The following is a 22,720-nucleotide window of genomic DNA, read 5'->3' as shown; positions in this document are numbered from 1 at the left end:
CCATTACATTCCAGACATAACATAATTGGTTGCAACCTTATTACCTTCATGACCATTAGTACAATGGAGTTTGGCGTCCCAAACTCCATTGGGTGGTACCTTAGATTGGCCGGCCATTGTCTATGTCTGGGATGGTTTCCTCGACCTCGGATTTGTTTTATCATTTTATGCACCTTTCTCTTTTGTTTCCGAGGATTCTTATCTTTTGGAACTTATTGGTCTATCTTGTATAGACTCTGTAGCAACTTGACTGTGTCTCTCTTGGACATCAATTTCGTTGGTGCTTTACAAGCTGGTTTATAACTTAATCATTATTTTCTTTTCTTTTCTTTTCGGGTCAAATGTGTCTGGCATTTGTTTAGCTAGCTTTTGTAAATGTATAATCTTTGTATTTATCTTTGGATGTCTTATTTCACTTTAGTCCGAGGATCTTGCCAAGACAATGATGGTTTATTTAATTCTATTTCTTTACCATCCTTTATCTTACCAGCTTATTACTTTTCTCCCCCTGATGTTGGATAGTCGGATTTATTAACTCTTGCAATCCGTGTTCTTGGCCACTAAATAGATCAACCATATTTGGCTCAAGGTACTTCATTATTTGTGGGAGATTCATATCCAACATATATCCTCATCCTCTTCTAAGGATACATCTTAGACGGCACATATATTTGTGGTGGCTTATCCAAATATCTCAAGATGGTATATGTAATGGTCTGATGCTTATTAGTTAAGATGCATGTAAATTCGTGTGTCTCCAAGCCTTGGACTGAGAGTTTGGACCTATGGGTAATGGCCAAGCTATATATAGTATGAACATTTGCGGATTTGTCCTCACTGCCCCCTCATGGACATACTATAATCTTTAAGTGCTTGGGACATCATGGCCTAATGAGTTTCCCTTGTGTTCATGCTACACACGTGAGATTCTATGGGATAACTCTTTGTGCACTTTCCTATATCAATTTCGCATCATGTTTTGAACCAGGATGGCCAATCCGGTCATGCCATAAAGTGTATAATTTCATGGGTAAACCATTCTGGTTACCATGACTTTTGCCTATATCTTACTGATCTTGGCATAGTCTAGATCAATAGAGAATGCATGTATAGTCTAGACTACTTTTCTATGGTCTTGGGCGATTTTCATAACTCTGAAGGAACTTTTGTTTCATTTTGCCCATTGTATCATTGTGGAAACCATTCTTATATCTCTATATAATCTCAATGGGTTTCTCTGGGTGAATATAAATCATCTAAATGCTTGCCATTATACATATCTGGCAGTAGCCCTTAATGTGTACCATACCCACAATTTATAAACTCATATTGGCTTTTTCAATAATAAAATCATCCATCTTATTAAATAAAATCAGATAAGATAATAGAAATAAAGTAAACACAAAGAAATCATATTATTAAAAACGTAAGTAGCAAAGCAAAGCAAACATAAATCAAAGCAAAAGCACAAAAACAGAATGTCGAAATCATCTCATTCTCTTAGGCAATCTGAAGTCTCATAATCCATAAGGTCATCCTGGTCATGATCAAAATCGTTTTCCCCATCATGGTGGACCAAATGGGCTTCTGGATTCTTTCCTTTCTGGCTCTCTTGATAGAGGTCACAAAGATGTCTGGGAGTCCTACAATTCTTTGCCCAATGGTTATCCATTCCACACTTGTGGCATACTGATTTGGACGAGTGTGGTGGTTTAGAGATACCACTGCTTCTGCCTCGACCACAACCATAGCTGGGACCGGCCATAGCTGGGACCACTACCACGGTTATAGTGGTTCCCTTTCCCACGGACGTGTGAGCTATAATTGCCACGCCCACCACGTCCTCTCCATCCACCACAGCCTCCTCTACCATAGCCATTTCCATAGCCGTGTGGTTTATCATGATGGACGTGGTTATTTTCTTTGGTGGGTTCTTTCTTTTCCTCTACAGCCTTATTGGCTTCAGGTAATGGAGTAGATCCAGGAGGTTTCATCTAATTGTTCCTCATGAGCAACTCATTATTAGCCTCAGCTAATAATAGGCATGAAATCAGATCAGTATAGGTGGTGAAACCTTTCTTTCTGTATTGATGTTGCAGCAACACGTTGCTAGAATGGAATGTGGAGAGAGTCTTTTCCAACAAATCCTTCTCTGTTACAGTCTGACCACAAAGTCTCATCTTGGAGACAATTTTGAATATAGCTGAGTTATATTCATCCAAGGTTTTGAAATCCTGGATTCTCAGATGTTTCCAATCATATGTAGCCTTTGGTAGTAACACCGTTTTCTGGTGATCATATCTCCGCTGTAAAGCGGTCCAAAGTTCTAGAGGATTCTCAATAGTGAGATACTGATCTTTTAGACCCTCAGTGAGATGATGGCGGATAATACTTATTGCCATGTATAAATTTTTGTCATTCTCTTTATTCCCCTCGATGATAGTATCACACGGCTATGGGGATGATATGCAATGAGGCCACACAGCCTAGGTGATATATGATGCATAGCAAACTTAGGATTTACATGATCTATATGCAGCAAGATTATTATGCACTAAGGCCACACGGCCATACTATCAAGATACAAACAAGGCCACACGGCCACAGTGCTATTACTAGCATACGAATTCACTAAGGGTTATATAGCAATTTAGCTTTCAATCAAAGGCAATGAATCGGAATTAGGGTTTATGCGGATTTAGGGTTTCAGAAAAAAGTCTGGTCAACTTAGGGTTTAGGCTTTCAGATTAGGGTTTAAAAACAATTAATCTAGCCACTGATCCTAAACTTCAAAGCCTTTAAGGTTTCATATTAAATTTAGCAATTAAATTTAGCAGTATGCGATTTTAAGGTTTCAAAGCCTTTAAGGTTTTATATTCGATATTAGGGTTTTTAGAAAACAGGTTATGAGATCAATCAAACTATCAACCTAACTCTCAATCAACAGGATCAATCAAAACAAATAATAATCAAACATGCTTCAATTTGGATTTATAACATGCTATTTAGAGTAAAACGAATTTAGGGTTTTCAAAAAACAGAAACATATCAGAAGGTAAAATATTCTAGCAACCTAAACCTCAAAACATTAAAATATTTAATCAAACAAGAACAATCATCAAAACGGATTCACATTAGGGTTTAGGGTTTTGATTCGATTTCTAGCAATTTAAGGGTTTACGTTTTCTGGGTTTTGATTTAGTCATAGATCAAGGGAGATTTAAGCACATGATATGATCATTGGATCATAGGGTTTTGAGATTCAAAACCGATTAGGGTTTTGAGTTTAATTGATCAATAGATCAATCTCGATTTAGGGTTTGGGGATCGAACTTTTAGAGCTTCGATTTACTCATTAGGGTTTGATCTATTATCCTATGGCTTTTATCATAAAGATTAGGTTTTATGGTTTCATTCTTTATCAATCAACCCAATTCGATTCATATGTTCTTAGAATTCGAATTACCTTTAGCTTAGTTGATTGTTGAAACCGGACAGGTGAAGCCCATAAGTAGATTAACTTAAATGAAACGGTGAGTTTCATTTGTCTGGGACAGGTGTCGCGTGTACAAAAGCCGAATTTCTGACGTGTCATCCTACGTGGCGCGTCCAGGAGAGAGTAAAACTGTACTTTATATAATAAGATATCATACGATTGTAATCTTAATACCAAACCGGTTTATTAAACAAGCCTACTATCTATAATATTAAGAGAGAAGCATTCTTAAAAAATCTACTTAAACAAGTTTGTTGGACCATTTCATTAGACTTAATGGTAACCATCATATGAACAACAGGAACGGATAGGAAAAAGAATGAGTAGGAATAAAATTTTAGGAATGATGAGGAATGATGGTTCCTTATCAAAATTAATGAGGAATTGATTCGTTCTATAATTCTCTACAAACAAAGGAATGCAAAGGAAAACATATTCCTCATGAATTAGTAAAAAAATTAAGAAATATTAAGGAACATAGGGTTCCTCCTCATTCCCTTGGTCACCAGTTACATCCTTAACTATTTCTTTGGTCTTACCTTATATTTCTCTAACTATATAAATATTTTACATAATTTAAATGAACTCATTTATTATTCTCCCATAATTTATTATATAATTACTCTAATAATAAATCTCCATAAATATAAGACGGATTATTCAAACATGTTTACACATGACGTGATCATAACCACATATATTTCCATTAATAGTATAAAATTTTCAATAGTTTAGTTATGTTTAATATATGTTGTAATAGAGAATCATCTGGTATATAACAATGTTTTTCATTTTTACGTGAATTGGAAACTAAAAGTCTTAATGTCAACTATTCAACTATGAAACATTAATTTAATTAATTACATGCAATCAATTATTAAGATTTAATCTTACATTCTTATATATGAACTAAATAATTAATCTTATCATAAAAAATATATCAAATGGATCTAAACGGGTTGGAGATTTAAATGAATAAAAAAAAAACTGGTTTAAATAGAACATGTTTATTTACTTTACAAATTCTAACAATGCATATGATACGTTTTATTGAATTTTCACAAATGTAAAATATTTTGCGCTTTAAATCGGGTAGTTTAAGCTGTTTGGAAAAAATATAGGATAAATAATTAACTATTATTATTTAAAATAAAAAATATCTGAGTCATTAATTTTTTTTTTGCATAATTTTCTAAAAAAATAGTATTTTTAGGATATTTGGTTATTTAGAAATTAAATATAATTAATATTTATAGGTATATAATTTCTATTTTAAAATTTTTAGTATTGGTTTTCAGTTCGATTTCTATTTTTCGGTTCCAAAAATATAGGATATGCTCGGTTATTTATGAAATTCAGTTTAATTTTGTTTTTTTTTTCAGTTTGGTACGGTTCAACGCACTCGAGTAAATGTACCCAAACATATACATTATCTTATATAAAAATTATATAAGAAGAATTTATTTAATTTCAAAAATAAACATGCGCTTTATAAACGCGAGTCAAAATCTAGTATACATTTAAGGGTTATCATAAATCTGCGTTTCATTTTTTTCTGCGTGCGATGTATATTGTGATGAACTCATTAGGCCTAAGCCACGTTACGATATGAAATATATTGGGTTAGAACAAAAGTTATGAAAAAGGTGAGAGCTGAAGATTCTACGAAGGAGAAATATTCTGTAACTTCCGGGAGGCAGGGCTGTAATCTAACACTACTAAAAGCCCGATATCATGGCATTCTAAGGTGTCCACGTAGGACAGTTAATTAGAGCCAATCCCACAGCTTGGTTACTCCACGTCACCATCGTATTTGTGTATTTTCATTAGAGAAATACGATGTGTTTGGGTCATACAAACCAATCCGAGTTAGTGGGCTTTTTAAAATATTTTAAGCCCAGTCCATCACCAACAACTCTCCAAAGTCGTATCGTTTCTTTCCTCTCCGCCGACTGTCGTATCTTCTTCTTCTCTTGCCTTTCCCCTTCCACCTCTTTCGTTACTCTTCTCCAGATCCTTCAGATCCGTTTCACCACTATCTGATCTAATCAATCCTCTTACTGAACTTAATCAATGGATTCCTTTCACCTTCCTCTTCGTTTCTCTATTTATAAATCTCTTTTCATAGTTTATATTTCCATTAAAATCCATAAGATTCTCTCAAGTAACTATCTCGATGGAATCCAAAGGCAACTCTACAGTCTCCAGCGATCAGAAGACCAACGAGAAGACGTTCGCTTCCTCCGCGACTATGAAGCCACACGGGAAGTCTACTGCTGCCTCGGCGATTGCGGCGAAACCTAACGGCAAGAGTGATAAGAAGACCAACGAGAAGACGTTTGCTTCCTTCGCGTCTATGAAGCCACACGGGAAGTTTACTGCTGCCTCGGCGATTGCGGCGAAACCTAACGGCAAGAGTGATGTTCCATCTGACATTCCGAAGAAGCAAAAATCTGATGTTGCTCTCTCCTCCGCGCATGGCGACCGATAGATGTTCTTCAGAGATGTTTCATTCAGCCCACACGAAGCGGAGCTGAGGTTTCGTCTGATTCACTTTTGGGAGGCTCGAAATCTAAACACGAAAGAACTCATCGGACAGGAGATGCTTCTTATTGACGAAGAGGTTCTTCTAAAAATTGTTCTTTGTTAATTTCTACTGTTTTAAAATTGGTTGATTGAGATGGTATTTCTGATAATGTCAATTCCAAATGATTTATAGGGAACTGTCATCCAAGGTTTTATTACAGCAGGACGGGTTGGGATGTATAAGCTGACATCAGGTTCTGTTTATAAACTGAGTAACTTCTTCGGATCCAGAAGCAAAGTCCAGTTTCGGGTTGCTGATCATAGGGCCACCATTTCGTTCTCTTGGAACTCTGATTTGAAAGTTCTCGAGAACCATCCGGTCCCAATTCTCGAAGACAGGTTCAGGTTCCATAGGTACGAGGAGTTTCATGCCAACTGCGACCGCAGAGTTGATCTTTATGGTAAGCTTTGCTGACTTCTTTTTGGTGTTTATACTTAGATCTTTAGGTTATAATTAATCACCTCCAGTAACTACTATTTCAATGCGTTTTGTTACATATTTATGTTTTGGTTAGAATAATTAATCACCTCCAGTAACTACTATTTCAATGAGTTTTTCTTACATATTTATAGTAGATATGTGATTTGTGAACAAATGATGAGTTCCTTTTATACCCGTTTGAAATGATATTAGTTGTATAAGTCTGATATCTGGGACCTTTATATATTCTATTTCAGATTATGTTGGCCACATGAAACTGGTGAATGGGCAGACTATCACTGACCACACTGCTCTTGATGAAGTTGACATAGCAGAGAAGCGGCATCTGTGTGTTCATGTACAAACACATGAGTAAGTTTGTTTATTTTTTTTTAGACGCAATCTCTGTGTGCTATTTTTAACAAATGGTTTTTATCCTTACACAGCGGACCAGTGATGAAGCTCTATCTATGGGACAATGCTGCATCCGAGTTCTGCCAGAAGTTCATATCATATGGACGGACTCCAACCGTTCTTTTGGTCACCACAGTAAACCCTAAACATCTTGGAGGTTATCATTTTACTTAAAATATTTCAATACAATATGTGATAATATCAATGAAATAATCGTTGCAAGTCTATAGCTTTCTTCCTTTAATTTTTTTTTGTTGGTAATCAATTTATTTGTTATGATCAGGAACCCTTGCTCTTGCTTCTATGGCATCATCTAGAGTGTTTATGGATACTGATGTCCAGCCTACCAAGGATTATCTTGCATGATAGGCATTTCTGTAGTCAGATCATTTTTCATACAGCTTCTGCTTTGTCATTTCATGTGACTTTCTAACATATTTTTGTGTTCCTCAATTTCCTCAGGCTGAGCTATAACTTGGACATTGCTAATAAGATTACGGCAGAGGTTGTCACTAAGCCTGAGCCAGTAACACTAGAGGAACTATACTCTTACATCAAGCAGGAGACTACTAAGGTTCAAAGTTGATCTGTTTTATCATTCATTATGACATGCTTGGGTATTTATGAAGTTTATTTTTCTCAATTTTGCAGGTTGCTTGGTTTGAGTGCACAACAACTATAGATGATATTGTCCAGAGTTCTTCTTGGTATTATATTTCTTGTGGTGGGTGTAATAGTAAGGCAATCAAAGGGCCTACTTCACTGATTTGCAACAATAAGAAGTGTGTGAAAAGGGAGGTCACAGGCGTTCCTCAGTAAGTATTTTAGACAATGTTTTATCTACTTTTTGTAAGAAATAATAACTAATCATCTTTCATTGCAGATATCTCACGAAGATTGATGTTTATGACAAGAGTGAACAAGCAGTTTTTGCCATTCTTGGTGATGTTGGTAAAGAGTTGACTGGGAAGCATGCATCCGAATTGGTTGCCAAATGTTTTGAGGTAATTTCAAGTCTGTCTATGTTGAGCCCCATATTGGTCTAACTAAAAATTAATTTATTGAATGTTAGTCAAATGAGGGATTAGGAGCTGACCATCCCGTGCCGGTACCGCAAGCTTTACTTGATACGATAGGGCACACGCACAAGTTCATTGTCAAAGTCTCAGATCATAATCTAACAGGCAAGACTCAAACCATAACTGTCACAAAGATACTTCCACCAGAAGCTCCACTTGCTATAGCACACTTGGAAGAAGGCACTACTCCAGCAGTGTCCGATGATGTTTTGAAGGGTGTAGGTGATGAATCTGGTCCTTCTACAAGCTTTGAGCATTCCGCTGGTGATAGGGTTAGAAAATCCTCTGAGAGTCTTGAATCACTTGAAGCAAAGCGTTCCAAGAGTGGCTAATAAAGCCTCAGCCTATCCTCTTATGCAGTGATTGTGTGTTGCTGCAGTTTAAGTAATGGTCTTATGTGGCTAATAAGTTTTAAGTACTGGTTTTGTTTATTAAGTTATTGTGCTTTGTTTCTTTCATATTCAAACTTTGTCTTTGCAGCATCTGAACTATCTTTGTTAAAACTTTTTTGGTTATCCTTATGTTTGCTACTCCTTTTTGTTAAACATTTTAGTATTGATGTATCTGATGCTTTATATTTTTAGGTTCGATATTTAAATTGGGTCATGTGGACTTTATTTCCTGCTCTATTTGTTCTTTGCAATACTACCCAAATGGAACCTGGTTTGCCTGATCCTGATACAAAGCATTTTATTTGAAAATGTGAGGTTAAGATTGCTAATATTTACACATTTATACACGAATATTGCCTCTTACACTTTAGGAAATTAGCTACAATTACGTGTCTGATATATTATTTATCAACACAAAATCAATCAACCTAAGTAATTCTATTAACCTTATTATTTTCAACGCCTCCCTCTGCACAAACGCTTCTCACCAATTCGCGACTGCTCACAACAGGTACTCATACAATAATATTTGGTCAGTCTCAGATTACTCAGCCTTGTGTTGATTGGTTTCACAGTAATATATGGCTTTTGATTAATTTACCATGTTCTGCTCTTAATCTATGTGGTGAAGCTTTGAGTTTCATTCGATTTTGCTCTCTTTTTAAAATATGAAAAGCTTGGTCTTGCTCTGTTTTGGTCATTCATTAACATTCTGAGATGTTTAGTTTAACCAGAGTGTAGTGATTTTGACGAAATCTTATAAAGCTCTGCTGTGTTTTTAGTGGTGGAAATTTAAAAAAAAACATAGTTAGCTTATGTTTAATCAAGCTCTCCCAAAAACTCATCATTGTTTTGCGTATGAAATAAACTTAAACAATCCATCTCTCAAAAAAAAAACCCATCATTCTTTGGATACGTCGAAAAACGTACACGTTTTCAAAGTAAACCTAATACATATACCTAATTTGTAATAGGTTGGTTGCGAGGATCGCCGACTCAACAGAATGGATAGCCCACTCTCTGACCGGCCCATAGAATATGCAGGTAAATATATAATCTTCTGCCTGTTTCACTGAGAAAAATAATAAAAATTTCAAGGGTCCAGCAATTGGTTTGTTTTTCTTTTTATGCGGTTTCAGTTTTTTTTTTGTTCAAGGCTCAAGGTAACAATATACACATTTAAACTGTATATAGAATGATATGGCAAAATATAGCAAATCGTTAGTCTACTATATGAACTATAATTTATATTTACGGTGCAAAAGAGTATATTTTCGAAAATACTTTTGTAACTATTTCTAAATTTTTAATTTTTAATTTATTAGTGTTATTTTTATTTAATAAAATTTTAAACTTCAGTCCCAATTCCCCGCCCTTATCTCTATACCCTAAGGTTTGTATTAGTTAGCAATAAAGGTATAAATGTATATTTACCTCTTTAATGAAACATTTTGGTCATTATTTTACCTCTTTGATCTTCCTGAAACATATATACATATCTATGACAACAACCAACGAAAATGTAAATAAGAAAATTAATCATAATTTTAATATATTTAAAATAAAAAATATTATTGTTGAATTCAGAGAAATATATGATAAAAATAAAATAAAAATAAGTATTTTTTTATATTTTTAGATTATGTGTTTGCTAATTCGAACTTTCTAAAAAAAAATTTCCAAATTTGTTTTTACTAATTTTTTTTCCAAATTTTCTGTTCGAAATTCGAAAATACTTTTTGAAACTTTTTTAAAAAAATTTATTTTCAATTTATTAATATTATTTTTATTAGTAACATTTTAAACTTCAATACCAATATTATAGCATATCTAAAATCACATTTCTAATTAGAGTAGGGGTAATTCTCCTAATAGATCATTCTCAAGTTTTAGTCACAAAAATAAACCACATGAATGTAAATGACCAAAATGTTTCATTTAATAAGTAAAAAGATCCTAATACCAAATTACAGTGTCTGACTCCAAATTACCCAAATTAATATAATAATATATTAAATTAATTTTTTTTAAAAAAATTTAGTAAAGTCTCAAGCATATGAATATTTTTTTTTTTTAAATTAAATTTTAGTATTGAATTAATAATTTATTTTTCCTTTGTTGATATGTAGAGGTATTTGTTGTTAAATTTTATTTTAAACATGTTATATCTCTTAAGATATGCAGTTACAATGTGATTATTTTAAAACAAATATTTATATAATTAAGATATAATTATATTTTTTCTTATATTATTATTTGTCTTATATATAGGGTTAACTAACTATTTTTTTAGAAACAAAAAAACTCAATATAATAATTTTAATTTTTTATTAAAAAGAAAAATTAATTTGTTTCTAATCTCAAGATCATATCTGTAAAATACTATTTATATATTTTTTGCTGTAACTATAAAATATTATAGACAAGTACATATATGCATGGTACACTTATTTTTCTGAGTTAATTTTGAAAATATATCCATGTGTGTAATAGTAATAGTTGGAATACATGTATCTTATTATAATTTATAGTTTCTTTTGTAATTTATAGTGACATCTCACATGCAACACATTCCTCAACAAATTCACCAACTTCAAGAAGGGATTTCAGTGCGTCCTATCACGGTATGTATAAGAAGTGTTTGGGACATCAGAAAACACCAAACAAATAATACTCAAATTTGCATCGGCTTCATGTGCTACGACCACCACGTAAGCCTTTAATTAAATTTAGCATATACATATATATGTATTTCCCAATCCAACATATTTGATTTAAACTACTCACTATTTACTTCAATGGCTCGGCACAACAAAATTTGTTCACTTTCAGGGACAACTATTAGAAGGTCGGCTCACCGGAAACATTCAGCCAAATGACCCAGAAAATATGGCCGAGGGAGACATATATGAGTTTTCAGGGTTTTCTGTCATACATAATTCACGACATCGAAAACTCACCCAACTGCCGTATTACATTCAGATTGACTAAAAGACAATAGCTTCGAAAGTTCTAGACATCGGTCCAATATTTCCAGTTCACACTTTCTCTCCTCGGAATTACAAAAATCTATTGCACTTAGTCACTACACCCACCTACTTACAAGGTAAGTAAGTCATCCCAATATTAATTAAACAAACATGGATTTTTATTCTAACTCAAAATCAATGTGCAGATGTTGTCGGGTAGATACTCATAATACAAAAAACAAATCCGTACTACCCAGAAATCAATACTGATGCCACGATTGGTTTACGGCTAAACATGTAAGTCTAACACAATAGCTAAAAACGAAATCATAATCCTCTTCATACATAAACTTCTATCTCAGGTCGACAATGGTCAAACTCATATTGTACGACAAGCAAGCAACAGATTTTAGCATCTTACAAAGCAAGAAGAATATGAAATTTAAAGTTGTCATCATCACAAGCATAATTCCTAAACTTTTCCAAGGTACATAATTTTTTTAAACACATCAAGAAATAATACATATCTAAATATATTTTTTTATCAACAGAATAATAATATCTAATATTTTCCAGGCAAATTACTACTCAGTTCATCACCAACAACAAATTTCTACTTCAACAAATCAATTGATTACATAAAGCATTTCAAATGGCGAATAAGAGATCATTCAAAAGCATGCAACAAATAATGACTTTAGTTCATGCATCATTTGGATTATTATTCTCTTTCCCACACAACTTGATACCTAGATTTGTTTACGTTTTAAACAATTTTATCTTTTTTTTTTGAGCAAATCTATACTTCTCTATAAAATCTAAAACTCAACTTATGTCTTACAAACTTTGCTAAGCAATTTAGATATATAGAGACAAAATTTAAAAAGACATAATCCGCGCGTAGCGCGGACAAAGCATCTAGTAAGCTATAAGAGCAATCAATAAAGCATCTTCCTTGACTTGTATTCTGTTTCAAGTGTGTACAAGACAATGATAAGGATTGGTCGACCACCGTATTTGCATTCCCATTTACACTTATTATTTTCAAATTCTACATTTAATACACTGATCACATCATATTAATTTTAGTATGGCATTTTCTTCTATTTTGAACAGTTATTCTTTATAACAATTTAAACGCCTTAGAATGTTATAAACTTTAATGGCTATCATTTGATTTTGTTATCGTCGTGGAATTGTGGGTCTTCTCGTGCTGATATTAATCAAACTAGCTGGCAAGAGACATGTGACTTTTGAGAGAAGTATTTTTCCCCTTCTCTTTTAACTAACCGATATGTTGTAAAGTTTTTCATAATGTTATTAGTCATACTTTTCAGTTTTCACTCTAAAGTTATTTCTTAATCTTAGGATTTATGTAGTATTTAATTGATGAACAAAACTAGAGCTACAAACACGTGAACTGCAAAGAAGATAAACAACACGAAGGACATGGTTGATCTTCATCTAACTGCCCACCAAGTTTTGAATATTCCACCATCTTTTGTTTCTGCCGAACCTCCAATTATTGATAAAGTAATGGTTTCCGTTTTTAGTTAGTATAAATCATGGACTGCTAATATAATAAAATAAGCACAACTTTAAGAAAATGAATATCTCCAATTATTGATAAAGTAATGGTTTCCAATCTGCTTGTCATTGTTTGTTTGGGGAAACCGATGATCGTCCGGAAGAGCAAAGGATGCAGTTACCGAAAAGACGAGACTCAAGCTCCTGCAATGTCAACCATTATGTTCGTTTCACTTTCAAATTCACCAATGGTCTCAGAAAAGAAAATAGTTTCAACTGCCTCATTATCTTGCTTACCGATTATCTTGTTCTCTGGATCACTTGAGATTCACCTAGTCTCCCGGGTCAGCATAGTCGGTTCTAGAGCTGATCTTATTCGTTTGATGGGTTACTTAGCCTCAGTCGGCTTTTTACCTCTCTTCCAAACCCTTTCACTAGGGTACTTCAAAGTCGTTTCAGACTATTTGAAGCTCTCTCGAGCTGCGGTTTCAAGGATTCAAGTAAAGATTATCTGCGGATCTCTCTACTACGAGCAACTCTCTCCTTATAACACTTCTATCCCATGTTTTATTGTTCTAGTGTTATTGTTGTTCATCTTATCGTCGAGCATACCTCCGGTTGTCATCGTTGTAGCGTCTTAGATTTTAATTAAAGAAATTTGTGACAAAAAAAAATGAATTCGCGAGCATTAGTGAAATATATAATAAAAATTTGAAGTTGATAGAAACAAAAAAAAACTCAATATGCAATGAAATCTTACCATGTTAAAAGTTGACATCCGAAATTTGAAAATGTGTGTTTTAAAGAAAACTCGTTTCTATCTTATTCAGAAATTACCTCAAAACAACTAGGAAGTCTTCCAAAATTTTAGAAATCCTAAGAAACAAATTGTGGTATTTTATTTTTTTTGGAGAACCAAGTTCTTAAAAATATTTTAGGATATTCCTCAATTTGAAACATGTAAGATTATTAAATTGTTTAAAAACGCGCTAGTAAAATATTATGAGAGCATTTTTATTAAGGGTGTCCCATCGAATTTTTTAAAATATAATAAAAATAAGTTATTATAAATCTATTGGATTTGAAAAATCTAAAAATATTTAAGATATTTTAGTGTGGAGTTCTCATCATTTTAAAATACTCATAATTAATATTATCATTATTTTATATATTTACACCTACATATGTATTGAAAATCCATGTCAGTAACTCTTATTGAAAGTGCTCTGACTCACAAATCACAAGCTGTGGTATTTGTTTAGAATTGAAAAAAAACAAGCTGTTTTTTTTTAATAAAAAAAAGGTTAATCCATAATTTAGGATATTCATTATCAGATCTCTTAGAAACACAAAGAGTTATAAGAACAACTTATCTTATTAGCTTTAGAAACTACTCAAAACTAAAGCTCTCAATATGTTTCACTTTGATCATAAGGAACACCTCTCCATTAGACCTATATTCATATGAAAGTCAATTCCCTTTAACATGTGGGATATGGAAAACACAATCTTAACCTAAATAGAAACTTCCTTTTCCTATTTCTAGGTTTTCTTATTGTCTTTATCTTAACATATTAAACATCTAATAATATGTTAAGTTTCCACAAGCTTGGAATTATCCAACATTCACCCCCTTAATTCCAACTTGAATTAGGGAGATCAATTTCTTGAACTCCGATTAAGCTCCTCATTTGCTTGAACATAATCCTTGCTAATGGCTTGGTAAGGATGTCGGCCTTCTGCTCAACACCCGGCACATGCTCCACTTCGATCTGCCCGTTCTCCACACACTCACGAATGAAATGATACTTCTTGAGTACATGCTTACTCCTTCCATGGAAAACTGGATTCTTGGTTAGAGCAATGGCTGATTTGTTGTCGATCCTAAGCTTGACCTTCTCGCCTTCTTTGCTTAGTATCTCACTCAACAATTCCTTGATCCATATAGCTTGCTTCGCTGCTTCTGTTGCTGCCTTGAACTCTGCTTCGCATGATGACAATGCAACTGTCTGCTGCTTCTGCGATGTCCAAGTGATCAGTGATGAACCGTAGTAGAATGCATGACCTGACGTGCTCCTCCCGTCATCGAGATCAATGTTGTGACTGCTGTCACTATAACCAACGACACTCCTTGACCCATCTCTCTTGAAGAACAGACCGTAGTTTGTTTTTCCTTTCACATACCGCAATATGTGCTTGATGGCTTGTCCGTGAGAGTCTCTCGGATTGTGCATGTATCGGCTAAGAACACCTACTGCGTAACACAGGTCGGGTCTTGTGTGAAGCAGATACCTCAAACATCCTATGATTCTTCTGAACTCGGTAGCATCTATCTCTCGCTCATCTTCAGCTTTTGAGATCTTCAAATTCGCCTCCATTGGAATTTGAGTTGCGTTACACGCTTCCATCTTTGTGTCACGCAGGATTCCTTGAGCATACCTCTCTTGTTTTATTCTGATTCTGTCTGCTCCTTGAATCACCTCTATGCCAAGGTAGTACATTAGCTTACCTAGATCTGACATCTCGAACTTCTTCAACATCTCCTCCTTGAATTGCCTAATCACCTTAAGTGAAGTTCCTGTCACAAATAGATCATCAACGTACATGGCAATGATCAAGACGTCTCCTCCTTCAGTCTTGCAGTACACTGATGGTTCCTTCGTGTACTTCTCAAATCTCATCTCCTTGAGAACCTGATCGAGTTTTACATTCCATGCCCTGGGTGCCTGGCGTAACCCATACAAAGCCTTGTGTAACACATACACTCGATCCTCTTCTCCTTTCTTTTCGAAACCTTCAGGTTGAGTTACATACACTAACTCCTTTAGATCTCCATTCAAGAAAGCGGTCTTCACGTCCATGTGATGTATCTCCCAACCGTTCGTTGCTGCGAGGGCTATTAAGAGCCGAATGGTTTCAAGTCTTGCCACTGGTGCAAACACTTCATCAAAATCTATTCCTTCTCTTTGTACATAGCCTTTTTGCCACAAGTCTCGCCTTATACTTGCTCACTGTACCATCCGCCTTTCTCTTGATCTTGAAGATCCACTTCAACCCTATAGGTTTCACTCCAGTCGGTCTATCCACAAGTTCCCATGTCTTGTTTCTTGTGATAGACTCCAACTCGGCCACCATCGCCTCAACCCATTCTCGTACGTGTTCAGCTTCAAAATAGTTCTCTGGCTCGCCATCCACTGTGAGCAACAGCATTGCACTTTCTTGATATGCAAGTAACACATAATCATCGAGATATCTTGGTTTTGTTATGGTTCGGCCTTGTCTGGTCACCAGCGGTTAACCTCCACCGTTTTGGTTTGCATTGTGATCCGCATCTTCTTCTTCTTCCTCATCTTGGTTTATAGCTTCATGTTCATGATCCTCACCTTGATCATTACCTTCTTCCATATCACCCTCATGTGGAAGCTTAAGCATGCTTGGTTCACAATCAGCTTGGTTTGTTGTAGACGCCCAGTCCCAAGTTTTCTCTTCATCGAAAATCACATCTCTACTCACCATCACCTTCCTTGTGTCTGGATCATAAAGTCTGTAGGATTTGGAACCCGGCTCAGTTCCAAGATTGACCATACTCTTTGATCTCTCATCCAACTTCTTCAGATAAGGACCAGTGATTTTCGCATGAGCTACACAACCGAATATCCTCAAGTGCTTGATATTTGGTTTCCTCGATGTAAGGCATTCGTATGGCGTTTGATTTTTCAAGGCTTTTGTAGGAACTCTGTTGATGAGGTAAGTTGAATGTCGTACAGCTTCACCCCACAAGTAGTTCGGCATCTTCATTGCCTTCAGCATACTTCTTGTCATTCCCATCAAGGTTCGGTTTCTCCTCTCCACAACACCATTTTGTTGAGGTGTGTAAGGCGCGGTTAGGTGCCTTTTAACTTCATTCTCTTCACAGAATAGATTGAACTCAGCTGAGGTAAACTCTCCTCCTCTATCGGTGCGAAAGGTTTTGATGGTTGAGTCTGTCTGCTTCTCTACACTATCTTTAAACCTTTTGAATCGATCGAATACCTCACTCTTCTCCTTCAATAGCATAACCCACATATACCTAGAGAAGTCATCGATCAAGACAAAGACATACTTATTATTTGCAGGCGTTGGTGGTGTGATTGGACCACATAAATCTCCATGCAATAACTCTAATGGCTTTGTCGCACGAAACATGGCTTTGGTCGGGAATGACTGTCTGATCTGCTTCCCTGCGAGACATGTGTCACACACGCTTTCTTCGTGTGTTACACACGGCATTCCTACGACCATCTCCTTCCTTACCATGTTATTCATCACTCCATAGCTTATATGTCCTAGCCTAGCATGCCACCTCCATGTAGCATCTACGTCCCTGACATGTAAACATTTCGGGTAGCTTATCTCCATAGGGGTCTTGTAGAGACGGTTTGGAGATCTTGTCACATGAACTAGCAACCTTCCATGCGAATCTGTGAGTGTTAAGTAGACATCTTTCATGTTAACCTCACATCCGTTTTCTGTTGCTTGCCCAAGACTCAATATATTGTGCTTCAGATCGGGTATGTAGTATATGTCCTTGAGTGCCTTCTTCTCTCCAGTCTTGCACTCAAAGGTAACCACACCCTTTCCTACAATGTCAACACACGATCCATCACCAAACTTCACCTTCCCTTTGGTGTTGAGATTCAAACTCGAAAAGAACTCCTTGTTCCCTGTCATGTGATTGCTCGCTCCATTATCCAAATACCAGACACTTGCACTGCCTTTGTCGATATCAAGATTCTTCGGAATCACCTTATCTTCGTTCAAAAACACCACCTCGTGTACATAGAGTGCATCAGCCTCTTCTGTCTCGTTTAGGTTGGTTTCTTGATTCTTCTCTGTCTTTTCTGGACAGACATTTGCGTAGTGACCAGACTTGTCACATCTCCAACATATCAGCTTTGAACGATTCTTCTTCGAGTTGTTATCTTCGGTGTGTGATGCACGGTTTTGGTTGTGTGACCTACCTCGACCTCTGCCTCTACCGTTCCGTCCTCTTCCTCTACCACGGGAATTCTCATAGCCCCTCTGACTATGCTCTTCATTGTTTGAAAACATCAGTTTCCCTTGGTCTTCTTTCTGAGTTTCTTCTCCTACACGCTCCTCGTACGCCTTAAGCCTTCCAACTATGTCTTCAAACCCCGTCGAGTTGAGATCTAGGACTTGCTCAAGTGATGTTACGATCTGGATATACTTGTGTCTTGGAAGACCCTTCAAGAACTTCTTGACCATCTTGGATTCTTCTATGTTTTCTCCCAACGAGGTTGCTTTGGATGATAGGCCCGATATCTTCCCCGCGAAGTCATCGACCGTATCTCCATCATCCATCTTCAACCTATCAAACTCCGTCATCAACGTTTGAAGTCTCGCCTCCCTTACACGATCAGCTCCTAGGTGTCGCGGCTTGATGGCATTCCAGATCTCTTTTGATGCGGTTTGTTCTCCCACCTGGAGAATCAAAGTCTCTGGAACAGATTGAAACAAAAGAGCTATCGCAACATCGTTCTTCTTTTGATCATCTGAACCGGGTTCGATTGTGTCTCACACTTCATGAACACGTAGTAGAACCTTCATCCTCATCGACCAAACTATGTAGTTTGTCGGTGACAACATCGGACATTGGATGGATGTAGATCCAAAGTCCTTCGTGCGTGGAGCCCTAGTCACGTCAGCCATCTTGCCGTCGCGATCTCTTGTTCACAAGCACCAGGATCTTAAGCTACAACTTAAGCTTAGATCGAGTCTCCAACCTGAGGCTCTGATACCAATTCAGATCTCTTAGAAACACAAAGAGTTATAAGAACAACTTATCTTATTAGCTTTAGAAACTACTCAAAACTAAAGCTCTCAATATGTTTCACTTAGATCATATGGAACACCTCTCTATTAGACCTATATTTATATGAAAGTCAATTCCCTTTAACATGTGGGATATGGAAAACACAATCCTAACCTAAATAGAAACTTCTTTTTCCTATTTCTAGGTTTCCTTATTGTGTTTATCTTAACATATTAAACATCTAATAATATGTTAAGTTTCTACGAGCTTGGAATTATCCAACACATGAAACATGTCAGATTCTAACATTTTTTAAAAACACGCGTTAGTAAAATGCCATGAGTCACAATTCAGAATCCAAATGAGCGCCAGTATAATCAAAATTATTACATGTTTCTATAACGATACCTTTTAGCACAGCACAAGAAGAAAATGAGATTAAGAGTGCTTAAAGCAGCAATAAAGTAATAAAAATAATCTAACTTGCCTGTATCAATATCATCCGTGAGCCAACTTTGTCTTCCTCCACGGGCAGTCACACTATGAACAGTGCTCACCGTCGCACTGCTTAGGTAACTAGCAAAAGACATACCTAAGTAAAGCAACGAGTTCCCAATGCTTCTCATATAGCCTGGAACTTGTTTGTTGAAGAACTCGGTAAGACCAACAATGGTGAAGACTTCATAAAATCCCATTAGTACTTGTTGCGGGGCTAGCCAGAAAACCGACCTGCTTACCCCTGCACGGGATAAATCTCTTCTCTCTCGTTCCAAAATACCCGATATAATCATCGTCAATATGGAGAAAAAGTTCCCAATCCCAACTTTTTGGAGTAAAGAGATGCCTCCTTCTTGTTTTGTAATGTATTCAATGTGTCGGACAAGAACGGTTTCATAGAAGGGAAGCCATATGCCTATGGTTAAGAGGGATATTACGGTTATAGAAGCAGGAGGGATTAGGTAAGAAGAACCGGGAAATCGAAGGTCCATTTTAAGTGCTTGTGAGACCGTGAAGGTGTGTTGTTGGTTCATAGCCAAGAATCCTATAATACTCGAGGCAAATATTGGAATTATGCTTATTATAGACTTTATGTCTTCTATCTGTCTCATGGTGCAAATTTTCCACTCCTCATTTCTAGCTTCATCGTTGTTCATCACTATCACAGCTTTGTTCAAGAATCTGTAACCAAAGAAAAAAATTAATGTTCGGTAACAACATTTATTTACATATGTAGATGCTTGTGCCAAAGTTTATATTGAAAATTTAAAACAACCTTTACTTTAAATCTACAAAGAAAAAAAGTTAATAGAAGGATAAATTTTACCTGAATTGATCAGTGAGCACCAGTTTATTTGATTGCGAACTTGTCTCTAGTAACGGTCGATAATGTTCAATCTCAGATGGAGGCTGTGCATTACGTTTCTCATAAGCATCCACGAGAACCTTGAAGATCCCAGAGATCACACTTCCTTCGGGTCTAATAAATACATAAAACCGAACTCCCACAAAAAGCAGAACAAGTGCAAACAAATTGAGAGCGGTCGGGATAGCGAATCCAAGGGCCCAGCTAATGTTGTTTTGTACGTACAACACTAGAGTCATTGATATTAACTGGACTATTGTATGAGTTGTATAGTACCAGCTGAAGAAACTTCTACTTCCTTCCCTTCCTTCTTCAGTCGAATCGTCGAACTGGTCGAGACTAAAAGGAATACTGCACGAGCGGATTCCTCCTGTTCCGACTGATAACAAGAACAGTCCTGAGAGTAAAACGTATAATTGTTGATCGCTATAGCGAACACACGTTCCGGTGATTTGGTCGGTAGTGCAAGGTGGTGGTCGTAGAGTAGGGATCAGAGAAGTTAAAGTCAAAACCAACATGCCCTGTTTAAAGTTTTAACTCTTGTCAGTTACCAAAATCATCAAGACCAAGCGTGGACCCAAACAATACATTTTATTCATGTTTTAGGATATTGACACATGCCAGTTTCCATTCGCCGTTACATTTGTTTTTTTTTAAATTAATAATATATTAAGAGTAAATTTATCAGGTGTGAACGCAAATTCTACATGCAAACGGAAAGCTTCTCTTGTTTACGTTTGGCATTTGCTACTTTTGTAAACCAGTGAATCAGGAAGGTCTATTGGTGTGTGATCGACAAGAACAATGTAATCGCAAACGAACATGCAAGGATATAATCGATCAGAGATCTCATTAAATACTATGATATCATCATGAATTGAATATAAAGAACATAAGAAAATGTTTTACCAGCAACTCAGAGATGGAACCAAAAACAATGGTTACAAATTTTCCGGTGCACGAGTCGGAGATGAAAGCTCCAATGATTGGAGCGAAATTGGTGAGAGCAGACCAAGTATTGATTAGAGCAGCAGCTTGGACTTGATCCATATGATATTCTCGTACCATATACACCATGAAATTAGACGTCAGTCCAAATGAAGCAAGCCTCTCCAATGTCTCATTGGCTGCATCATCAAAATAGATTGATCTATGATTTACCAAAAGCCAGAAAATCAAAAACACAAATGACAGTGATTATAGTTAATTACCTAATATGTAAGGCATAGCTTTCCAACCCAGAGGCTTTCTTCGTCTCATCGTTGAATCCGAGGAAATTGTCCCTTCTTCATCCATTTTTTGTGTTTTCTTCTAGCTAGTAGTCTCTTGGATTTTGGTTTGAAGCAAATGAAGTCTTTTTTTTTCTTTTGACAAACAGATGAAGTGTTATATGGAACAACTCAGAAAATAAATGTACATAATCTCAACATTTAATAGCAGAAGATTTCCTCTGTATAATTACAACTGGTGAGAAATAAAAGGCTTGCATAAATTTCTTTCCAAAACCACGTAACCAATTAAATTAAGATTTTTATACGTGTCAATCAAATATAACATGGTCAGTAAAATTAATCAGGAAGTGTGCCATAAGATAAAAAAAAAAATTGAAAAAATAATAGAAAAAATAAAGAAGAAATATTTTCAAATATTTAAATGATAAATAGTATGCTATTTATTTATACAATATGATTGATGTGCGAGACAAGCTATGTTGAAAATATTTGCCTTCATTACTAGCCAAACCAGATGCTGAATTTGACCCAAACTGACCCCCCACCCCCCCACCCCCCCCTCCCTTTTTTGGTGTCGAATACTTTAACAGATGAGATAAGATTAAATAACCCAATCGGGACTGAGTTGTTTGACTTCACCTAGGTATTTTCGCCCAGATACGTGACACGAAACGAAAAGTAAAACCGGGCTTTTGATGGGCAGAAATCGGCCTTGGAATACAACAAGAGTCATTAGTCAAGAAACCGTTACTTCTTGATTGGGCTGCCGTGAACATGGGCCCTAAGGAAATTCAACTTTTCTACGGACCACGACGAGTAAAATGCACTATAATGGTATATAAAATTATGTCGTTTTGATAAATTAAACGGATGATTAACACTTTTTGACTGTCATATATATAAACATTATTTTGAAAGTTCATGTAGTATTTTTGTTTAGTTCAATATAGAATATGCATAATTATAAAGTTCATGTGATATTTTTGAATTTTTGTTTAGTTCAATATAAAATATGCACACTACTACAAAGTTTAAGAAAAAAATGATATCGTGCGTAATATATATATATATATATATATATATTGACCGCAAAGATGTTAGTCATCTGTTAATTATCAAAACGACATCATTTTGGATGAATTCTAAAAGGATATTTCAACCAATAAAAAATATGATATTTTATAATTGGCCATAAATTTCAAATGACATTAAATTTTATTTAGAATAGTAAAACATCATTTATTTTGAAATAAAAAAAAATTTCTTAAACACCAAATAAATTGAAACAGAAGGAATATTAAATACTATTCCATATGTTTTATAAAAAATGTCATGTTAACATTTTTTTTACTATACAAACACTACAAGTATTAGTTTTATAAATAAATTTATTTATTTCAAATTTATTTAATAGATGTAATTAATAAAA

The 22,720-nt window shown here is 35.5% G+C and overlaps 2 protein-coding genes and 1 long non-coding RNA gene across 4 annotated transcripts; 1 reads left to right on the top strand and 2 right to left on the bottom strand.

Moving 5' to 3' along the window:
* Positions 1 to 5,187: 5,187 nt before the first annotated feature.
* LOC106403193 lies at positions 5,188 to 8,532 on the top strand. Of its 2 annotated transcripts, XR_002659171.2 has the most exons (8): positions 5,188 to 6,119; positions 6,216 to 6,483; positions 6,761 to 6,875; positions 6,950 to 7,074; positions 7,201 to 7,491; positions 7,569 to 7,732; positions 7,801 to 7,921; positions 7,990 to 8,532. XR_002659171.2 is itself a non-coding variant. In XM_048761288.1 (5 exons), the coding sequence occupies exons 1-5, from the start codon at positions 5,988 to 5,990 to the stop codon at positions 7,281 to 7,283; spliced, it is 723 nt and encodes a 240-aa protein (XP_048617245.1). In that variant the 5' UTR covers positions 5,188 to 5,987; the 3' UTR covers positions 7,284 to 8,532. The 2 variants fall into 2 exon arrangements, 1 of the variants encoding a protein (XP_048617245.1); XM_048761288.1 differs by having other exon boundaries at positions 7,201 to 8,532.
* Positions 8,533 to 9,046: 514 nt separating this feature from the next.
* Positions 9,047 to 14,320, bottom strand: LOC125589072. Its single transcript, XR_007325274.1, has 2 exons — positions 13,182 to 14,320; positions 9,047 to 13,088 (listed from the first exon to the last, which is right to left on the bottom strand). It is a non-coding gene; the product is annotated as an uncharacterized LOC125589072 (long non-coding RNA).
* Positions 14,321 to 19,045: 4,725 nt separating this feature from the next.
* LOC106404991 (putative protein NRT1/ PTR FAMILY 2.14) lies at positions 19,046 to 21,824 on the bottom strand. Its single transcript, XM_013845618.3, has 4 exons — positions 21,271 to 21,824; positions 20,969 to 21,186; positions 20,021 to 20,580; positions 19,046 to 19,875 (listed from the first exon to the last, which is right to left on the bottom strand). Exons 1-4 carry the CDS (start codon positions 21,353 to 21,355, stop codon positions 19,083 to 19,085), a joined length of 1,656 nt encoding a protein of 551 aa, XP_013701072.2. The 5' UTR covers positions 21,356 to 21,824; the 3' UTR covers positions 19,046 to 19,082.
* Between the last annotated feature and the right edge of the window lie 896 nt (positions 21,825 to 22,720).

The sequence above is a fragment of the Brassica napus genome, chromosome C6, assembly GCF_020379485.1.
Source record: "Brassica napus cultivar Da-Ae chromosome C6, Da-Ae, whole genome shotgun sequence".
Taxonomy (NCBI): Eukaryota; Viridiplantae; Streptophyta; class Magnoliopsida; order Brassicales; family Brassicaceae; genus Brassica; species Brassica napus.
This window is presented reverse-complemented; position numbering and strand designations above follow the sequence as displayed.